The sequence below is a fragment of the Macrotis lagotis genome, chromosome 8 (genome assembly GCF_037893015.1).
Source record: "Macrotis lagotis isolate mMagLag1 chromosome 8, bilby.v1.9.chrom.fasta, whole genome shotgun sequence".
In the NCBI taxonomy this organism is placed as follows: domain Eukaryota; kingdom Metazoa; phylum Chordata; class Mammalia; order Peramelemorphia; family Peramelidae; genus Macrotis; species Macrotis lagotis.
Window position 1 is genome coordinate 141597044 of NC_133665.1, and position 18879 is coordinate 141615922.

General features: G+C 39.4%; 1 protein-coding gene across 2 annotated transcripts; it reads right to left on the reverse strand.

Annotated features, from left to right (window-relative positions):
- Positions 1 to 3628: 3628 nt before the first annotated feature.
- On the reverse strand, positions 3629 to 16184 carry LOC141496246 (uncharacterized). 2 transcript variants are annotated; one of them, XM_074198557.1, is made up of 5 exons: positions 16093 to 16184; positions 11707 to 11833; positions 10989 to 11084; positions 7579 to 7682; positions 3629 to 7167 (listed from the first exon to the last, which is right to left on the reverse strand). In XM_074198557.1, exons 1-5 carry the CDS (start codon positions 16120 to 16122, stop codon positions 5044 to 5046), a joined length of 2481 nt encoding a protein of 826 aa, XP_074054658.1. In that variant the 5' UTR covers positions 16123 to 16184; the 3' UTR covers positions 3629 to 5043. The 2 variants fall into 2 exon arrangements, with proteins under 2 accessions (XP_074054658.1, XP_074054659.1); XM_074198558.1 differs by lacking the exons at positions 10989 to 11084; positions 11707 to 11833; positions 16093 to 16184 and adding an exon at positions 8153 to 10982.
- Between the last annotated feature and the right edge of the window lie 2695 nt (positions 16185 to 18879).

The following is an 18879-nucleotide window of genomic DNA, read 5'->3' on the forward strand; positions in this document are numbered from 1 at the left end:
ATTCTCTCTGGGATGAAATCTTTAATAGTAAATAAAGGATTTATTTTTTGAAAGCTTGTAAACATTGTTTCTCTGTATTCATCATACATTTTATTTTGCAGTCATATCTCATCAATTCATGATAACTTGTTTAGTCATTCTTTAATCAATTGGTATCTTTTTTCTAATTTATTTTTTGCTGCTATAAATATTTTGGAATATGTGGGACTTGCATTTTTATCACGGATTGTCTAAGGATGTCTCATGGTGTGATCTTGGGAACAAAGGGTATGAATAATTTCATAGAATTGAAATGTTTTTGCATGAACAAAACTAACAGTTAAATTGAGAAGGGAAACAACTGAGAATAAATGTTTGCTGAAAGTTTCTCTGACAAGTGTTCTCATATCCAAGATAATTAAGGAAACTTAAACATACTTCCTATGCTTCTTCCCTTAATACCTGTTCTTCATCCTCAAAGAGACCTCCATTTCCTCCCCTTCAATACCTTTTCCATTTCATTTCCCCTTCACTGATTCTTTCTACTTTTTCCAACCTCAGCCATTTCAATTCTACATTATCTTCTGCTAGTTCTCCCTGATGCAGTTTCTTAGCTTTAGTCCCTAGGTCTCTTCCTTTCCACACTATCTAGGGATAACTGGATCAGCTCACAAAGTTCCTTAGAACTAATGTCTTCAAATGGCTGGGTCTGTTCCCTGCTCTTTTAGAAAGCTCATTAGCTCTGCTTGGTTTGATTATAATCTTTATGCAGAGGACTGTCAATCTAACTGTCTAGCCCTAATCCATTTCATGGACTCCAACCCCATAATACCAGATATCTGGAGTGCTACCACCCTTCCAGTCACCCAGACTTGCAACTTTCAAATCCTGACTTTTCTTTCTCCCTCCCCTTTCACTGCCTCCACACCATCCAACTTCCAGGACTTTGTGATACTATTACCATATTTCTTTTCTCAAGGTCCTCCTCACTTATCTTCCGGGCTACTGAAATAATTCCTCAGAGACCCATCCTAATATCTATTTGGTCTCTCTACCTTCCAGTTGAAAATCGCACCCCAAAGCTCTGAGTGTATCACTTCCCTAGTCAAAAATCTTGAGAGGTGTGCTATGGCCTTCTCCACAATCTGTCTATACTTACATTTCTGGTTATTCCATATTACTTCTCTTCAAACATTCTTCAGTTCAACAATCTGAAACTACTTTTTATTTGCTTTAAAGTCAATACTTTGTGTTTACTTAATTTTGTGCAAGTTGAGTCTCATTGAGATCAAGGATCATTTCATTTTAGTTTTTTTTTTTTTTTAGGTTTTTGCTAGGCAAATGGGGTTAAGTGGCTTGCCCAAGGCCACACAGCTAGGTAATTATTAAGTGTTTGAGACCGGATTTGAACCCAGGTACTCCTGACTCCAAGGCCGGTGCTTTATCCACTACGCCACCTAGCCGCCCCTTCATTTTAGTTTTATATGCCTAGAATTTAGAATAGCTCCTTGCATATGCTTAAAAATGTCTACTAAATTAAGTTGAGCTATGGCTTGGTACCAGCCATGAATATCTTCATCAGATTACAACCTTTATAAACTGCACCATTGTGCTCACACTGTCTCCCACTGACCACTGAGTCAGTCTCTGAGGGAAGTTGACCAGGGTTTATAGTTTAAAGACTGTGCCTCCCTATTTCAGGGACAGAGTCCAACTATGCCATTATTGCTGAGAGGTCAACTGAATCAAACTATGTTTACAGTGTACTTGGATGGTTGAGAATTCCTTAGTGTACAGATAGGATGTGGATGCTTTTTCTTGTAAAAATTATAATGACATATTCAAAGTTAGTAAAAATCTTTGAATATATTACTATATTTGCTCCTCACAATTGTGAGATAGGTATTATTACTGTCATTCTACAGAAGAGGAAATGGAGTCTAATCCATAATTAATAATTATTTATTAAGCAACTCTTATGTAACAAGCACTGTGCTAGGTAAACAAGCACAAAGACTAAAACAATCCTTAATCTTGGTGACTTTACAATATAATGAGACAACAAACATACAAATATATACAGCATAAATATAAAGTTGAGAAATACTGTTCACGTGGAAAGTAGTTAAACACAGCTAGTTTGAAAGGGAAGACATTAATAGCTGGAGGAATCAAGGAAGGCTCTGAGCAGCAGATGGTACTTGAGCTGTACCTTATAGGGAGATAGGGACATAAGTCAGGAGAGAAGGATGACTGATGAAAAAGGCATGTAGATAGACTGGTGTAAGTAAAAGAGAAGGTCAGTTTGGCTAGATTACACAGTGAAGTCAAAGAGTAATATTCAAATGAGGTTGAAATTAAGTGGATGGTGGGAATGATCCAAAGCTGAGGTTTGACAAAAGGAGAACAATGTATGGGACAAGTACAGCAAGGGCAAGGGAATAGCAGGAGATAATGTAGAGTTGAAATGGTTGAGGTTGGAAAAAGCAAAAAGATCAGTGAAGGGGAAATGAAATGGAAAAACACTGAAGGGAGGAAATGGAGGTTTCTATGAGGATGAAGAACAGGTATTGAGGGAAGAAGCATAGGAAGTATGTTTAAAGTGAAGCTATGTGACTTGCCCTGGGTCACACAGTTAGTGAGTGACTGAGATAGTATTAAAACCCAACTTTTCTGGATTTATAGACCAGTAATGTATTCACTAAGTCAAGGGAGATAGTCAAAGGAAGAGTTAAACTCTATTCTCTCCTGAACAAGATGTGACAGTACCTGGACAAACTGAATTCTTATGGAAAATACCATCCATTGTCCAGAGAAGAAAATACCATCCATATCCATGGGGTCTGAATGCAGAACAAAGCATACTATTTTCAATTCTTAAAATTTCTTTTATTTTTTCCCCTCTCATCTTTTCCCCCTTTTGTTCTGATTCTTCTGCCACAATATGACTAATATGGAAATATGTTTAGCATAGTTATACATGTATAACCTATATCAGATTACTTGCTGTCAAGGGGAGGGGGAAAAGGGAAAGAAGGGAGGACAAAAATATGGAACTCAAAACCTTACAGAAAAATGAATGTTGAGAGCTATCTTTGCATGTAGTTGTAAAAATAATTAATTAAAAAAACAATCAAAAAAGTGAACTCTTAGACAAACTTGGCTTGTGAGTGGCTGTTCCCCTTTAATGATTTGGTCTTTGTTCTGGTACTGATGATGAAATTGTATTATTGTACCATGTGGCCTCCTTTTCAAGGAGTGGTCACTCAGTTCTTTTGGTTCACAGCTGTAGGAAACATTTGATGCTTTAGTGAATCAAACTCAGATACCTAAGCCAACCCACAAAAATCAACAATTTAAATTGTCTCTTTCCACTCTTTTTTTGTTTTCTCAGCAGACACTCTTTGAACTCAGATATGTAAGGTGGAGGTATAAATACTGTTTTCAACTCCCACTATGTCCTGGTGGCTAGATTAAGTCCATAAAATCCATTCAAGGAATGTCATTTGCTGAAACTGGATAATTAGATGGAGTTAATGAACTGTATGTAGTCTAGTCTGTCTTCATGTCTCTACTAATATGCTTGGTAGATATATACAACATAGCATTTATAAAAATATAATGAATTATTTTCTGTGCAATGGGGTCACACACACACACACACACACACACACACACACACACACACAGACGCACACAGTCTGAATGGTCATTCAAGTCATTTCCTGTCTCACTGTCAGTTTTAAGTCCTCAACTGGCACATCCAATTGGCTCTGGTTATTACTGCTCTTCTGGAATAAAATGATTCCCAAGACTTCTAGGTTGGCAACACTAGGGAACCCAAAGAACTTCCTTGGGTTTGCAGAAGTTACTATCAGTGCATGTATGATGTTGCAAGAGGCATGACCAAAGTTTTGAAAGCCTGCTCCTATTTCTCATCCCAACAATATCCAAATGTTGCTACCTTATAGCTTTTTTTCCCTCTGCTTTTTATTCATCTTTACCATATACCTAACAAGATCACTGAGAGGTTTAACAGTGATGGCATAATTCTTCCCAAATTTCCGATATTAACTGCCACATTCAGAGCATCTTGAATTCATGGTATGGCATACTGATCCATCTTAGTTCTGTTTTTTAAATCCATTCTTACTCAAATTTTTACTCTTCTTTTGGAGGACTAATTTATTTTAGGATTCCAAATAGACTATAGACTAAACAGTTGTTTCAACTTATTCCTGATGTCTTCCATTTCATAAAACACAACTTTTCAAGACTACTTTTGAAAAAGTCAAGAGATGTTGGGGGGTTCAGGGTTCCTTGCTCTTTGATTATATTCTTCCCATCTCCCCCCTCATCTCCAATGAGAACATTCAGATCATGCTGAATTTCTTCCTCAGAGGATACTTTCTATTACTCAGGCATTAAACAGTCACTAAAATTTTAATTCTTAATATCTGCTTTTGAGGTACAAGTTAATTGTACTTTTTTGAAGCTCTCTGTGACCTCTAACCTCCATCTTTCTGAAAATTTCTATAAAAGAGGCATGATTTTTCAGGATATTTAGAAACTGACTCTGGTTTGATGTCTTCAATACTGTCAGTGTATTAAATAAGACTGAGCTGATCCCCTATGCAGCCACTCCACCCTTATTTTGCAGATATATACATGCATACATATCAGATCTATAGTGTCTACCTTCTTGCTGAATTCTTTTCTTTTAGGATATTCAAGATCACACAACATAACCCCATAAGAATAGCATTTCTTCTCCAATAAAACAGTGATCTCCATGTCTACCTGAAGGATGGACCCAAAGCTAGATTTCTATATAGCAGAAACATATTTGTCTAACTCATTTGAGAAGCCTACTCCTTGAAGAGGTTCTAACAGAAGATATTGCTGCATTCATAATGGTTCACCTTCAGTATAATTCTATTATGTTGAAGAAGATAAATTCTCACACGGAAGTCTTTTCCACTTGTTGCGTTCATGAAGTTTATCAGGATACATCATATGGTAGGAGATGATCTACTGGCGAAGGGCTTCTTATAGTCATGATATTCATAAATTTCCTGTGGGGCACTGATGTCTACTAAGTTGCATGCTTTTGTGAAATGCCTTCCCACATTCATTGCATTTATAAGGTTTCTCTCCAGTATGAACATGCTGATGCTGAATAAGCAATGCACTCAGGCGGAAGGTCTTACCACATTCATTACATTCATAAGGTTTCTCCCCAGTATGAATTGTCTGATGTTGAGTAAGATGCGCACTCTGGCTGAAAGTCTTCCCACATTGAGTGCATTTATAAGGTTTCTCCCCAGAATGAATTCTCTGATGTCGAGTAAGCAGTGTCCTCTGTCGGAAAGCCTTCCCACATTCATTACATTTATAAGGTTTCTTACCAGTATGAATATTCTGATGTTGAATAAGTAGTACTCTTAGGCGGAAGGCTTTTCCACATTCATTACATTCATAGGGTTTCTCTCCAGTATGAATTCTCTTATGTCTAATAAGCTGTGTACTCAGGCGGAAGGCCTTCCCACACTCATTGCATTTATAAGGTTTCTCTCCGGTGTGAATACGCTGGTGTCGAGTAAGCAGTGTGCTCAGACGGAAGGCCTTTCCACAGGCATTACACTGATAAGGTTTTTCTCCAGTATGAATTCGTTTATGTATGGCAAGTTCTGCTTTTTGAGAGAAGGCCTTTTCACATTCACCACATTCATATGATCTCTCTCCAGTATGAATTTTCTGATGTCGAGCAAGCTGGGTGCTCTGTCGGAAGGCTTTCCCACATGTAATGCATTCATACGGTTTCTCTCCAGTGTGAATTCTCTGATGTTGAGTAAGCATGGTGCTCAGGCGAAAGGCCTTCCCACATATATTACATTCATAAGGTTTCTCTCCAGTATGAATACGTTGATGTTGAGTAAGTTGTGTGCACTGACGGAAAGTTTTTCCACATTCATTACATTCATAAGGTTTTTCTCCAGTATGAACTGAATGATGTCGAGTAAGCTGTGTGCTTAGATAGAAAGCCTTTCCACATTCATTACATTCATAAGGTTTCTCTCCAGTATGAATACGCTGATGTTGAGTAAGCTGAGTGCTCTGTCGGAAGGTCTTCCCACACTCATTACATTTATAAGGTTTCTCTCCAGTATGAATACGCTGATGCTGCGTAAGTTCTCCACTCCAAGTGAATGTCTTTCCACATTCAATACATTCATAAAGTTTCTCTCCAGTATGAATACGTTGATGTTGAACAAGCAGTGTCCTTCGGTGGAAGGTTTTCCTACATTTATTACATTCATAGGGTTTCTCACCACTATGAACATAGAGATGTTGAATGAGCAGTGTGCTCAGATGAAAGGTCTTCCCACATTCATTGCATTCATAAGATTTCTTTCCCGTATGGATAATACTTTTATGTAGATTAAGTTCTGCCTTCTGGGAGAAGACATTCCCACATTCTCTACATTCATAAGATCTCTCTCTAGTATGACTTTTCTGGTGTCTAGTAAGCTGCATGCTCTGGAGGAAGGCCTTTCCACATTCATTGCACTTATAAGGTTTTTCTCCAGTATGAATTTTCTGGTGCTGAATAAGCAATGTGCTTAGGTGGAAGGCCTTCCCACATTCATTACATTCATAAGGTTTTTCTCCGGTATGAATACGATGATGTTGAGTCAGCTGTGTGCCCTGGCGGAAGGTCTTTCCACATTCACCACATTCATAAGGTTTCTCTCCAGTATGAACTGTATGATGTCTAGTAAGTTGTGTGCTCAGACGGAATGCCTTCCCACATTCATTGCATCGATAGGGCTTCTCTCCAGTATGGACGCGCCGATGTTGTGTAAGCTGTGTGCTCTGTCGGAAGGCCTTTCCACATTCTTTACATTCATAAGGTTTTTCTCCAGTATGAATACGTTGGTGCTGAGTAAGTTCTCCATTCCAAGAGAAGGCCTTACCACATTCAAGACAATGATAAGGTTTCTCTCCTGTATGAAGCCGATGATGTTGAGCAAGTCCTGCCTTCCGGGAGAAGGCCTTCCCACATTCAGCGCATTCATAAGGTTTTTCTCCAGTATGACTAAGGTGATGTCGAGAGAGTGCTGACTTGTTACAGAAGGCCTTCCCACATTCGTTACATTTATGAGGTTTCTTTGTAGAACGATTTTTCTGATGGTAATAATTAATGAACAGTGATTGAAGGTTTTCCTATATTCATCTCATTTCTCTCAAATATATAATCTTTGATTTTCAATGATATTTATATTATCTCTGAAATATTTATCACATCAGTCTTGGAAAACATTCTCTTTGAACATATTCTATTACATTTACTTGGGTCAGACTATAATCTGACACACTTTCTATGTGTATCACATTTATGGGGCTTATTATGTACAGAAACTTCCTGTTGAAGAAAAAACACTGCTTCCTGACTTCAGCTTCTGACATTTATTATACTCATAATCATTCATTTTTATGGAGCATTTTTCTTTGGTTTATTTTTACTTGGCCCAAATTTTTCTCCTAATCATTCTGCTACCCCTCTCACCTGGTATTACATTCCAGGGTTCTACTTACCTTAGAGGCACAGAGACCATGCCTTGTGAGCCCTTGGGTTGAATGTTCTATGGAAATGATCAGGTTTGGAGATAATCCACTGACTTCAGGATTGGAGTCCAACACTAAAAGGAAAACAAAAAAAGAAATATTCCTACTCTCCTTGGCCCCTGGAGCTGCATATATATATATATATATACACACACACACATATATATGTATGTATATATACACATACATATATATATATATATTATATATATATATATATATATATTATATATATATATATATATGTCCAGTCCTGTCTTCATCAAGAAAAAATAATTGGCAAACTTTAAACACTAGAAAAAAGTCATACTTGAAGATTCATTTATAATGTATACAAACTATCACACTGTGGTTGCCTAAAGCACAGTTTTAACTATGTCATCTCTTCATTCTCAAGTTCTAGTTTTATCTTGTTACCTCTAGGATTAAAATAAAGTCCTCTGTTTGGAAATTAAAAGTCTATATGATCTAGGCCTTCCCTACAATCTTCTTATATTTTATTCCCCTCCATTCACTCTACAATTCAGCCATGTTGGCTACTTGCCATTTCTCAAAAATGACTCCATCTCCTGTCGAGTAGATTTTGAATCAGCTGTGTCTCGTTCCTGGAATGCTCTTTCAGTGACTCCCTATCACCTACAGGATCAAAAATAAACTCCCTCATTTGACATTCAAAGTCCTTTACCACTCAGCCCCAACATTACTTTACCTGACTTTACTTTATGTTCCTTCATACAACGCAGTCTGTGCAGTCTCCTCTCTGTTCTCCAATGTCTGACACATTGTCTCCTGTGCCTTTGCATGGGCTATACCTCATGTTGGGGAGTCAGCCTGTCCCTGCCACCACCTTCGAATCCCTCTGTATCCATTCTGCACATCCTTCCATATGGCACAAGGTGTCTCCTCTGGACAGACTCTAAGAACCTTGTGGTCAGTGACTGTTCCCATATTTGTCTTTGTATCCCAGTGCCAAGCACAATGTCTGGCATACTACAGGAGCTTGGTCAGTTATTGTTTAGTGAGTAAAAAAAATAGTAAAATGACAAGTAAAATAAAGCAATAAATTAAAAAACACATATATTGATGAAATATTTATATCAAGGAAACTATAAGTCTCTAAGTCCAAAAATTCCATCAGAAGTTATAGAATGTTTCTGATAAAATATAGCTCTAATTTATATTATAAATAGTAAAAAGTACAGGAGCAGACTATTAAAAACAAAACTTAGAATGATCAATAATGGAAAACTATTATAGTCTTTCTAATAAGAATACATATTTTATTCCCAGGACAATATAAGCTCCTGGAAGGCAGGGCTTGTTGCATTTCTGCTTTCAAAACCTCAGTGTCTTCCCATAGAAGGAGTTGATAAAACATTTATTGGCTTCAAAGTTTATTACTATTATTCTACATGGATTTAGAAATACTTGCTATAACATTAAGAAGATTAAGAAGAAAAGCTTAGGTAAAGAAAAGGTTTAAAACATTGTAAATGCAGATGATATAATTATATGTTGATTAATCATAATTATGCAACAAAACCCAAGAGATTCAACAAAAAAATAAGAGAATAAATGGTTCAGCAAGATAGTAGGATATAAGGTAAGAAAACACAATACTCTATTTCTATCTCTATTCTCTAAAATTTAAAAATTGAATTTATAGAAAATGAAATGATGACAGTAATGGTAAAAATAAATCTGTTACTCAATAAAGACTGCAATATAAACCAAATTAATAGATTGAGTGTAATGCTTCTCAAGTATCAATGGGATTCTTCATAGAACTAGATAAAGTGAAAGCAATTTACATGAAAGAGTAAACAGATAAGAACAGCAAGTGGAAAATGGGAGAAAGGGTGAAATTTCTAAGTCTGAGATGATGTAGCAGGAAAACAATAAAGCAGCAGCTGTCAAAACCAGGTCTGTTTGAAAATTAGAAAAGAGTTCAGTGTCACAAAATAGATAATCTGGAATTTGGCTGCAAAAACCAAATTGCTATTAAAAAAACAAAGATGACAAAATATTGAATAAGGAGATCATTATTCAATAAAAATGGTTGTGAAAAATGAACAGCAGTTTGAATACAAAAGGAATTAAAGTTGCATCTTACTCTAGACGAAGTCTTAAATTCCAAGTAGACTATGATCTAAATCATGGGTGTTCAAGCCTTTAGCTCTTCTGGGCTGCAATTATTCAACAAAAACTTTTCAAGGGCTATATACAGAATTTAATATTTACTTATGGCTACAATGTAACCCATATTACCAATGAGTAATAATGTAATAAAGTATGGCTTTGAGGGCCAAATGATAACACTTTCTCCTTCATTCCTTCCGTTTTAGAGCAACTGGTGCAGTGGATAGAGCACCAGCTCTGCAGCCAGGAAGATCTGAGTTCAAATTCAGCTCAGACACTTGATACTTAGTAGTTGTGTGACCCTGGGCAAGTCACTTAATCACATTACCTCACCAAAACAAACAATAAAATACACTAACGTTCTTACAATTTCTATATTCCTATTATGTTCTTTAGATTCTAGATCTTTTGACTCTCCAAAAGTTTTATTATTTTGTCTAGTTCAATAAAGACAACCCCTGGTAGTCTAACTGGTAGGCATTAAATTTGTAAATACATGAAAGTAGCTATCAACATTTTTATTATATTGACAAAGTCCATCCATAGTAGCACTTTGTGTGGTAGCAAGAACTGGAAATAAAGTGAGTATCCAATTATCAGGGAATGGCTAAACAAATTGTAGTCCATACACAATCATAGAAAAATGACCATGTTTTAAAAAAACAACATATAGAAATTCAGAGAAATATGAGAAGACCTGCATTAATTGTTGCAGAACGAAGTGAACAGAATCAGAAAAACAATCAACACAAAGCCTGTATCAATGTATACAAAAAGAACAAAGTAAAACTGAATGAATACTGCAAAACTACAACACAGTCCTGAAAAGTGCTGATGAACCTCTCTCTTTTCAATGGAGAGGTAGAGGAATAAGAATGCAGAATGATAAATATGTAATCATATGTGGCTGATATCTTACTTCATTTTTTCTGAACTTTTTTTTCCTGTTACAAATCTCTTGGATTGTGATATAAAAGTTTCTTGAAAGGCAAAGACAATTTCATTTTTGTATGTCCCCAGTATCCAGCACAATGTTCAGAATGTATTAGTTATTATAAATATTCACTGGAGTGACGGTTCACTGGATAGGAGTATATTCAGAAATGAAAATAAACACTGATAAAAATATAAAAACCACCACCAGATGTGTAAAAAAAATTAAGGTTGACTTGAATCAATTCTAAATAACCAGCTTAGCTATTGCTAGCATTGATACCTCTTCCTGATTTTTATTCACTCACCTGGGCAGCTCCAACTTAGGACTTCTCCCTCTGTCCTCCATGGGACTCCACCTTGCTCTAGATGGTAAATCACTTCTGGCTTGGAAACTGCAAGTCCTGCTCATTGGAAATGGGACACTGGTGAGAAGGAAGAATCTCAGAATTCAATCCTAACACTTCTCTCTTTGGGGAAAAGCAGGCATAATAGGGAGGTCTCAATCATTGTAAAAAAGAACCCATAGGTATGCTTTATGTTGTTTTCCTAGTAAGTGTAGGGGAATGAGGAACAATTGGGTTTGGGTTCAATTAGAGTTAGGACTTTGTGCTTTTAGGTATTTATGGTGGGTCTTTAAAGAAGAATCTTGAAACTGAGGCAATAAGATGAGCACTGACTTTGCAGTTTGGATGACCTGGATTCAGAAAATGACTATTTGTGTGACCTTAGCAATAACTTTACCCCATGAGACTCAGTTGCCTCATGTGGCTGATGATCACTAGAGTTTTGTCCAATTCTAAATCTATGATTTTATGAACTTGAGGGGACATACAATCATGGTGATATCAATAAAAAGCAAAGACTTTAGCACAAATGCTTTGTCTCTCAGCCACAATACTAGCAGTAATCTCTGGTCTACATATACCTGGCAACAAATGCTAAATAAATACTCTAGATACCCATACAGAGTTTGCTAAAGGGTGAATGGATTGATTTTAATTTACAAGAAGAATCTGTCCTTACCTAAGCACACCAGGTTCTTATAGTTCTCCTGCATCACATCTCTGTACAGCTCCTTTTGAGAAGGGTCCAGGTGATTCCATTCTTCCTGAGTGAAGTCCACAGCCACATCCTTGAATGTCACTGATTCCTGAAATACCAAAAACATTTGTGCCAAACCAGGAACCATAACTCTTGTGGCCCTGAGAGAAGTAAGAATATCAGGAACCAGGGAGTAGTTCTCAGTGTTCAGGCTTCAGAATGTTCTACATCAAATGCTGATAGGATGTCTGCACTGTGTCTCAGTTTATAATGGATTCTGAATCACGTGACAGCACTCTTTTCGGTTTATAAAGTACTTTTGGGGCAGATCATCAATAAGCATTTCTGGATCTTATATTGTCCTGGGAATAAAATATGTATTCTTATTAGAAAGACTCTAATCTGGACTTTAAAATGAAAATAACTAGAGACATATAAGATATAAGCAGAGTAGATGAGAGGTAGTAATCTTTTTTTTTTTTTCGTTTTTTTGCAAGGCAAATGGGCTTAAGTGGCTTGCCCAAGACCACACAGCTAGGTAATTATTAAGTGTCTGAGCAGGATTTGAACCCAGGTACTACTGACTCCAGGGCCAGTGCTTTATCCACTGCACCACCCAGCTGCCCCAAGAGGTAGTAATCTTAAAGGAAAGGCTAATCAGAAGGCTAATCCAATCCTGTAGGTAATAGGAAGATACTGAAGGTCAATGAATGAGCTCTAATGGTGACATGGTCAAACCTGGGATTCAAGAAAATCATCTTGGCAGCTGAGTGAGGGAAAAACTGTAACAGGAAGAGAATCGTGAGACAAGAAGACAACTCAGAAGCCTACTGTCTGAGCAAAAGGGAATAATATTTTGAAGTGCTTTGGGGATATGTGAGTGAAAGGAACAGGCCTCCATGTGAAGGAAGAAAAATGATTACCTGACAGATCAGAAACATGGAGTAACAGAGAGGATGATATTGAAGTTTAGAGACTGAAAGACTAATGGTGTCCTCAACAGGAATAGAGAGGGAGAGAAATGAGGAAGGCTGTGGCAGGGGTGTGGATTTTTTGTTTTCTTGTGGGAGACATGTTGAGTTTGAGATACCTACAGGAAATCAAGTGAGAGAGGTTTAAAAGACAGTTTGTGATATGAGACCAAAGCTCAAAAGAAAATATGAGGTTGGATGGATCTGGAAATCAACAACAGAGAGATAATAATTATAATTATTGAACCTATGAGAGATGATGAACTCACCCAAGTGAGATAATAGTGAAGACAAATAGAAGAATGCCTAGGACAGAGCCCTGGGAGACAATCATGGTAAGTGACTATGATCTGAATGAAGATCTAGCAAAAGAGATTGAGGAGTGTCCAGTTGGTAGGAGAACCAAGAGATAGCAGTGTCACAAAAAGCTACAAAGAGCATCTAGGAGGAAGATGGCAAAGAACACTGTTCAAGGTCATAGAATTCAAGAAGGATAAGGACTGAGGAAAGGTCATTAGGTCTAGCAATTAAGAAATCATTAAAAAGTTAAGATAGGATGTCTGAGTTTGCAATTTATTGAAAATAGGAAGGGATGGAATCAAGTGCACATGTTGAGGACTCATCAGATTGGGAGAAAGGAACAGAGCGTGGCAGCTGGTGTTAGGGAATTTTGAGGTAAAAGAGGAGATAATTTCCTCAATTTTCATGGCCTCTATTTTCTTAGGAATATAAGAAATTAGGTCCTCAACAGAGATTTTGGGAGTATGGGAGGCTTGAGGAGGGAAAAGAAGGTTTTGATCAGCTTTTGTGAGGAAAGAAAATGGGATCAGGGAGGAAGAAAAAGACTGTTTTGCTGCAGTGAGAGCCAAGTTGGAGTTCAGATAATGTGAATTTGCAATGTTCCCAGTTGGAACAATATTTAGTTTTGTTCAGTGACTAGTGAACAGAAGAGGAAGCAGGAAGAGGAATAATCAAGGACTGAGATTTGTTAGAATAAGGAAGAAAGTTCCTTTCCTCTCAGTTTCTTCTTAACTCTGAAGTGTAAGTACCAAAGCTCATCATTCAGCTCAAATGGCTTTCTCCAAAATTATCCAATAGTATTTTCTCACTCCTCATCCTTGACCTCTTGGCAGCCCATCACTGCTATTCTCTTTTCTTTGGTACTCTCCTCCCTAGGTTTTCAACATACTATTCTACCCTGGTTCTCTTCCTTCCAAATTTGTTTCTTCTCTCTGCTTTTCTCCATTTTCATCCTAGACAAGTCTGCTGCCTGGAGGTCCCCAAGACTCAGACCTGAGCCCTCTTCTCTTCTCAATCTATACCAAAAACAAGAAAACTACGACAGGGGGCCAAATTCTGTTTTTGTATAGTAAGCAAAATAAGAATTATTTTTAATATGCTTAAATATGATAAAACTTTGTTTAAAATATAAAAACTATTCCTAGGTTACAGGTCATAAAAAACATACAGAACACACATAACAAGGTATATAACATCCCCACCACTTCCTCGTCCCCATTTTATATTACTTTGCTTGGTGATCTCTTTGGCTCCCACTGATTTAATTCTCATCTTTATATACATGATGTCAGTTCTATTGATAAAGTCCTAACATCTTTCCAGATCACCAGCCTCGGATCTTCAACTGTCTTTTTGACATCTCAAACTTAATATCCTGTCTTAATGTCTTAAACTCAACCTAAGCAAAACAAGTTGGAATTGTCATTTTCCCTGAAGCCCCTTCCTTTCTTATTCCTGTCTAGGCTCCCACCATGCTACCAAACATCCAGCACTGCAACTTGGGTCTTACTCTCAACTCTTCACTTTCATCCCTGTTCCCCACTCAGTGGTCAAGTTCTGTCACTTCTACCTTAGTAGGTATGTTTTCTTCTTTACTTGGTTACTGCCACCACCCTGGTGCTGGACCTCATTATCTCACATCTGGCCTATTACTGCCAGTCAGCTGGCTTGTCTCAAGCCTCTTCCCACCCCAATCCAACAATCAAGTCATCTTCCTAAAGTACAGGTGGGACCCTGAGGCACACACCCACCCACAATCCACTGCAGTGACTCATTATTTCAGGATCAAATAGAAAGCCCTCTCTTTGGCTTTTACAGCCTTCAGAACTGGGCTGCTTCCTAGCTTTCAAGTCACATCTTTGAATACAACATTACCAGGCATTCTTCCTCTTCACCTCTACTTTCTGGTTTCCTCACTTCCTTCAAATCTCAGTTAAAGTTCTACCTGCTGCAAGAAGTTTTTCCCAGGCTTCTCTCTGAGGAGATCACCAGGCTATCCCCTGTCTGTCTGTCTCTCTTTCTCTCTCTCTCTGTATGTTGCTGTTTGCATGGTGTCTCCTTCAGTTTGTCTGGGAACTCCCTGAAAACAAGAGCTCTTTTCCTTCGACTCATTGCCTGTTCATAGAAAAGTGCTTGCTGAAGGGTGGCTAGGTGGTGTGGTGGATAGAGCACCAGCCCTGGAGTCAGGAGGACCTGAGTTCAAATCCAGCCTCAGACACTTAATTAATTACCTAGCTGTGTGGCCTCGGGCAAGCCACTTAACCCCATTGTCCTGCAAAATCCTAAAAAAATAAAAAATAAAAAAATAAGTAAATGGTGGCTGACTCAATGACAGTGTAGAGTTGTAGGCTAACTGCTGTGTAGAGGCTGAAGAGGGATAAAGGAAAGTCAAAGCAGGGATGAGTGAAAGTCCTGAGGGTGAAGAAAATGAGGAACAGGAATGAGAAAGGGGCAGCACAGACAAAGGTACAAGAAAAGGAGACTAGGACTCCATAAAGGAACATAAGCATTCCTAATTAGGGAAGTAGAAGATTTATGGGTTAAGGGGAGACAGAGTATGGGCCCCTCCCTGAGGTGTGTGTCAGGTGGCTGAGGCAAGGTCCAGGGGTGACGGCGCCAGACGTGTCTAAGGAATGAAGCCCAGGAAAGGAGGCAGGGAAATGGGCTGACGCGGTAGAAATGGGTTCAAGTCCTGCCTTGGACTCCCCACTAGCTGGATGACCGTGGTCAAGTCACTGAACCTCCCTGAGCCTCACTTTCTTCAACTGCAAAAGGAGGGGATTGGCCTAGGTGGGCTCTGAAGGACCCCTTCCAGCTCTACGGGGAGGAGGGGGGAAGGGAGATGAAAAAACAGGAGAGTGAGGGGTGAAAAAGAACATGGGGGGGAGGGAAGGGATGATGGAAATAGGAGGAGAAGAAGAGGGGAGGGGGAGAAATGGAGGGGGAGGAGGGGGAGGGGAAAGGGGCTAGAATAAGGGGAGGGGCGAAGGAGAGAGAGGGGGAGGGGAGAGGAGAGGGGGAGGGGAGGGGAGGGCAGGGAGTGGGCGGGGCCGCGGGCGGGGGAGGGGCCTCCGGGCCGCGCACGCGGGCCGCTAACCTCCCAGCTGGGCTGCGGCTTCGTCCTCATCCTCCTCAGTCTCTCCCGGAGTGCAGAAGCGACCCGGAGGAGCCAGAAGCAGCACGAGGAACGGTGGGAGGAAGCGGAAGTCACGTGAAAGGATGCCTTCCTCCCTCCATCCTGGCCGGTCCCTCCCGCCGGCGCCGTGTTGCCATAGCAACCACGCTGCCGCTCGGGTAAACCGCCCTCTACTTCCGTCCCTCTCCGGCGAGGCCTTCTGGGAAATGTAGTTCGAAAGATCGGGCAGGATTTTTTTTTTGTCTGTTTATGACCCTAAACTCAGCCTCTCACAGACTTCTCGATCCTTAAAAGTCCCCCCTCAACCAAACATCCACATGTACTCCCAGTGTCTGCTAGAGGGGGTGGGGGTAGGAAGGGGGTGTCTCCTCTCCTAAAGGTGGCTTTGCACTGACCATCCTCCCCAGGGGAAGAAACCCCAATTCCCCACAGGTCCTCCTTCAAGAGTCCATCCTTTTGCATCTACACTGTCTCCACAGGCTAATGGATTCTTTGTCTAGGAAAAGCTGGACCTATGTATCTGACTTTGCAGCCTCTACCTCCCCCTCCCCCTGACCATCAATAAATGTGATCCGCCAGACACTGTTCTAATTGATGGGGGATACAGAGAAAAAGCAAAAACCAGCTCCTGCCCCCAAGGAGCTCACATTCAAATGAGAGAAGCAAGGTCTATAAACCAATACACACGGAGGAGATGGCACTAGTAGACGTGGAAACCAGTAAAAACTTACAGAGAAGGTGGGTCTTTAAAGGAAGTCAAAGATCCCAAATTGGAGAAATGACTAATGGAGAGAGTCATAGAGTAAGCCGATGTAGTCAAGGTGTGTATGGGACTCAGGGAGAACTAGCACCTCTGGTGTGAGGACTGTTCATCCGCCCTGCATCCCATTTTCACCTTTGGCTCCAAGAAACAGTAGTATAAACGACAGCCACTCCCTAGTAGAAAGGGGGTGACTTAGGTAGGTGACTACCCCAATCATGTGAAGACTTCCCCTGGTGGAATGGGCAGATGAGAACAATTTGTTCCAACAGCCACCAAGGTGGTTGAAAGAGGTGCTGTGGAAATTAAAGCTTCTCTGAGGCACCACCTCACACCTCTCAGACTGGCCAATATGACCAGAAAGGATAATGATCATTGCTGGAAGGGTTGTGGGAAATCTGGGACACTATTACATTGTTGGTGGAGCTGTGAACTCATCCAACCTTTCTGGAACTACACCCAAAGGGCAACAAAAATGTGCATACCCTTTGATCCCGTAATACCACTACTGCCTGAAGAGATGATGAAAAAGGGCAAAAACATCACTTGTATAAAAATATTCGTAGCAGCCCTGTTTGTGGTGGCAAAGAATTGGAAATCAAGTAAATGTCCTTCAATTGGGGAATGGCTTAGCAAACTGTGGTATATGTACGTCATGGAACACTATTATTCTATTAAAAACCAGGAGGGTTGGGAATTCAGGGAAGCCTGGAAGGATTTGCATGAACTGATGCTGAGTGAGATGAGCAGAAAAACATTGTACACCCTAACAGCAACCTGGGGGTGGCAATCAACCATGATGGACTTGCTCATTCCATCAGTGCAACAATCAGGGACAATTTGGGGCTGTCCATGATGGGGAATATCATCTGTATCCAGAGAAAGAACTGAGGAGTTTGAACAAAGACTTTAATTTAGAAAAAAAAAACTGATATCTTATTGTCTGATCTTGTTATCTCTTATACTTTGTTTCTTCCTTAAAGATATGATTTCTCTCTTATCACATTCAATTTGGATCAATGTTTACTATGGAAACAATGTAAAGACTGGCAAGCTGCTTTCTGGGGGGGAAGTAAGATTAGGGGGAAAATTGTAAAACTCAAAATAAATAAAATCTTTAACTAAAAAAAAAAAAGAGGTGCTGTGGAGTTAGTTGATCTTGATTGGACATCAGAGAAGTCAAGGGAATCTACTGCATCCCCAATATTGCCTGTGGATGTGACTTTTATCCTGCCCCTGGAATAGGATGACCCTGGAAGAGAAAGTGAGGCTGATAATTTTGTGCAACTCTAAATTGAATCTAATTTGCTAAAAGGTTAAGATATCACCGGAGATGTCATTGGTTGTCTTCAAAAAGCAAAAACCAATAATGACTGAATTAAAACTGGCTTGGAAGGTGGGGTTGGAAAGGGAGTTAGAAAGTAAGAAGAATGGAAAGTAAAAAAGTATCAGGTTGTAAAAGGTTTTAAATGATGTAGAGAAAAATTAATTTTTTTTCAATCACATGGAAAGATAGTTTTCTTATTCATCCTTTTGTTAGTTTTTAAATTACACATTCCAAATTCCTCCTTCCCTCCCTCTCCTCTCCCCCTGGCAGCCTGTTTCCTATTAAGAGTGAAGCCAAGGGACGGCTAGGTGGCGTAGTGGATAAAGCACTGGCCCTGGAGTCAGGAGTACTTGGGTTCAAATCTGGTCTCAGACACTTAATAATTACCTAGCTGTGTGGCCTTGGGCAAGCCACTTAACCCCATTTGCCTTGAAAAAACCTAAAAAAAAAAGTGAAGCCAAGTGTCAGCTTAAATTGGTATTATTAAAGTAGTATTCTAAACAGTGGTCCTTATTGCTTTGTAATTCTGTAGCCAGCAACTTTATTATCAAACTCCAGTTTGAGGACTCCATTGTCTCTAGGGTGATTTCCAAGAATGACTGGTCTGCAAACCCAGAACAAAGGTATAAGGCAAAGGGACAGCAAGTACACAAGTCTAAGT

Bases quoted from the DNA above. Each gene is read 5' to 3' on its own strand.
- LOC141496246 (XM_074198557.1), bottom strand. From the start codon at position 16,122: ATGAGGACGAAGCCGCAGCCCAGCTGGGAG. The intron at 7,683-10,988 runs GTGAGTGAATAA...TTTTCCTTTTAG, and splicing joins CCTAAGTTGGAGCTGCCCAG to TGTTGGACTCCAATCCTGAA. The intron at 7,168-7,578 runs GTAAGTAGAACC...TATTACCATCAG, and splicing joins ATGGTCTCTGTGCCTCTAAG to AAAAATCGTTCTACAAAGAA.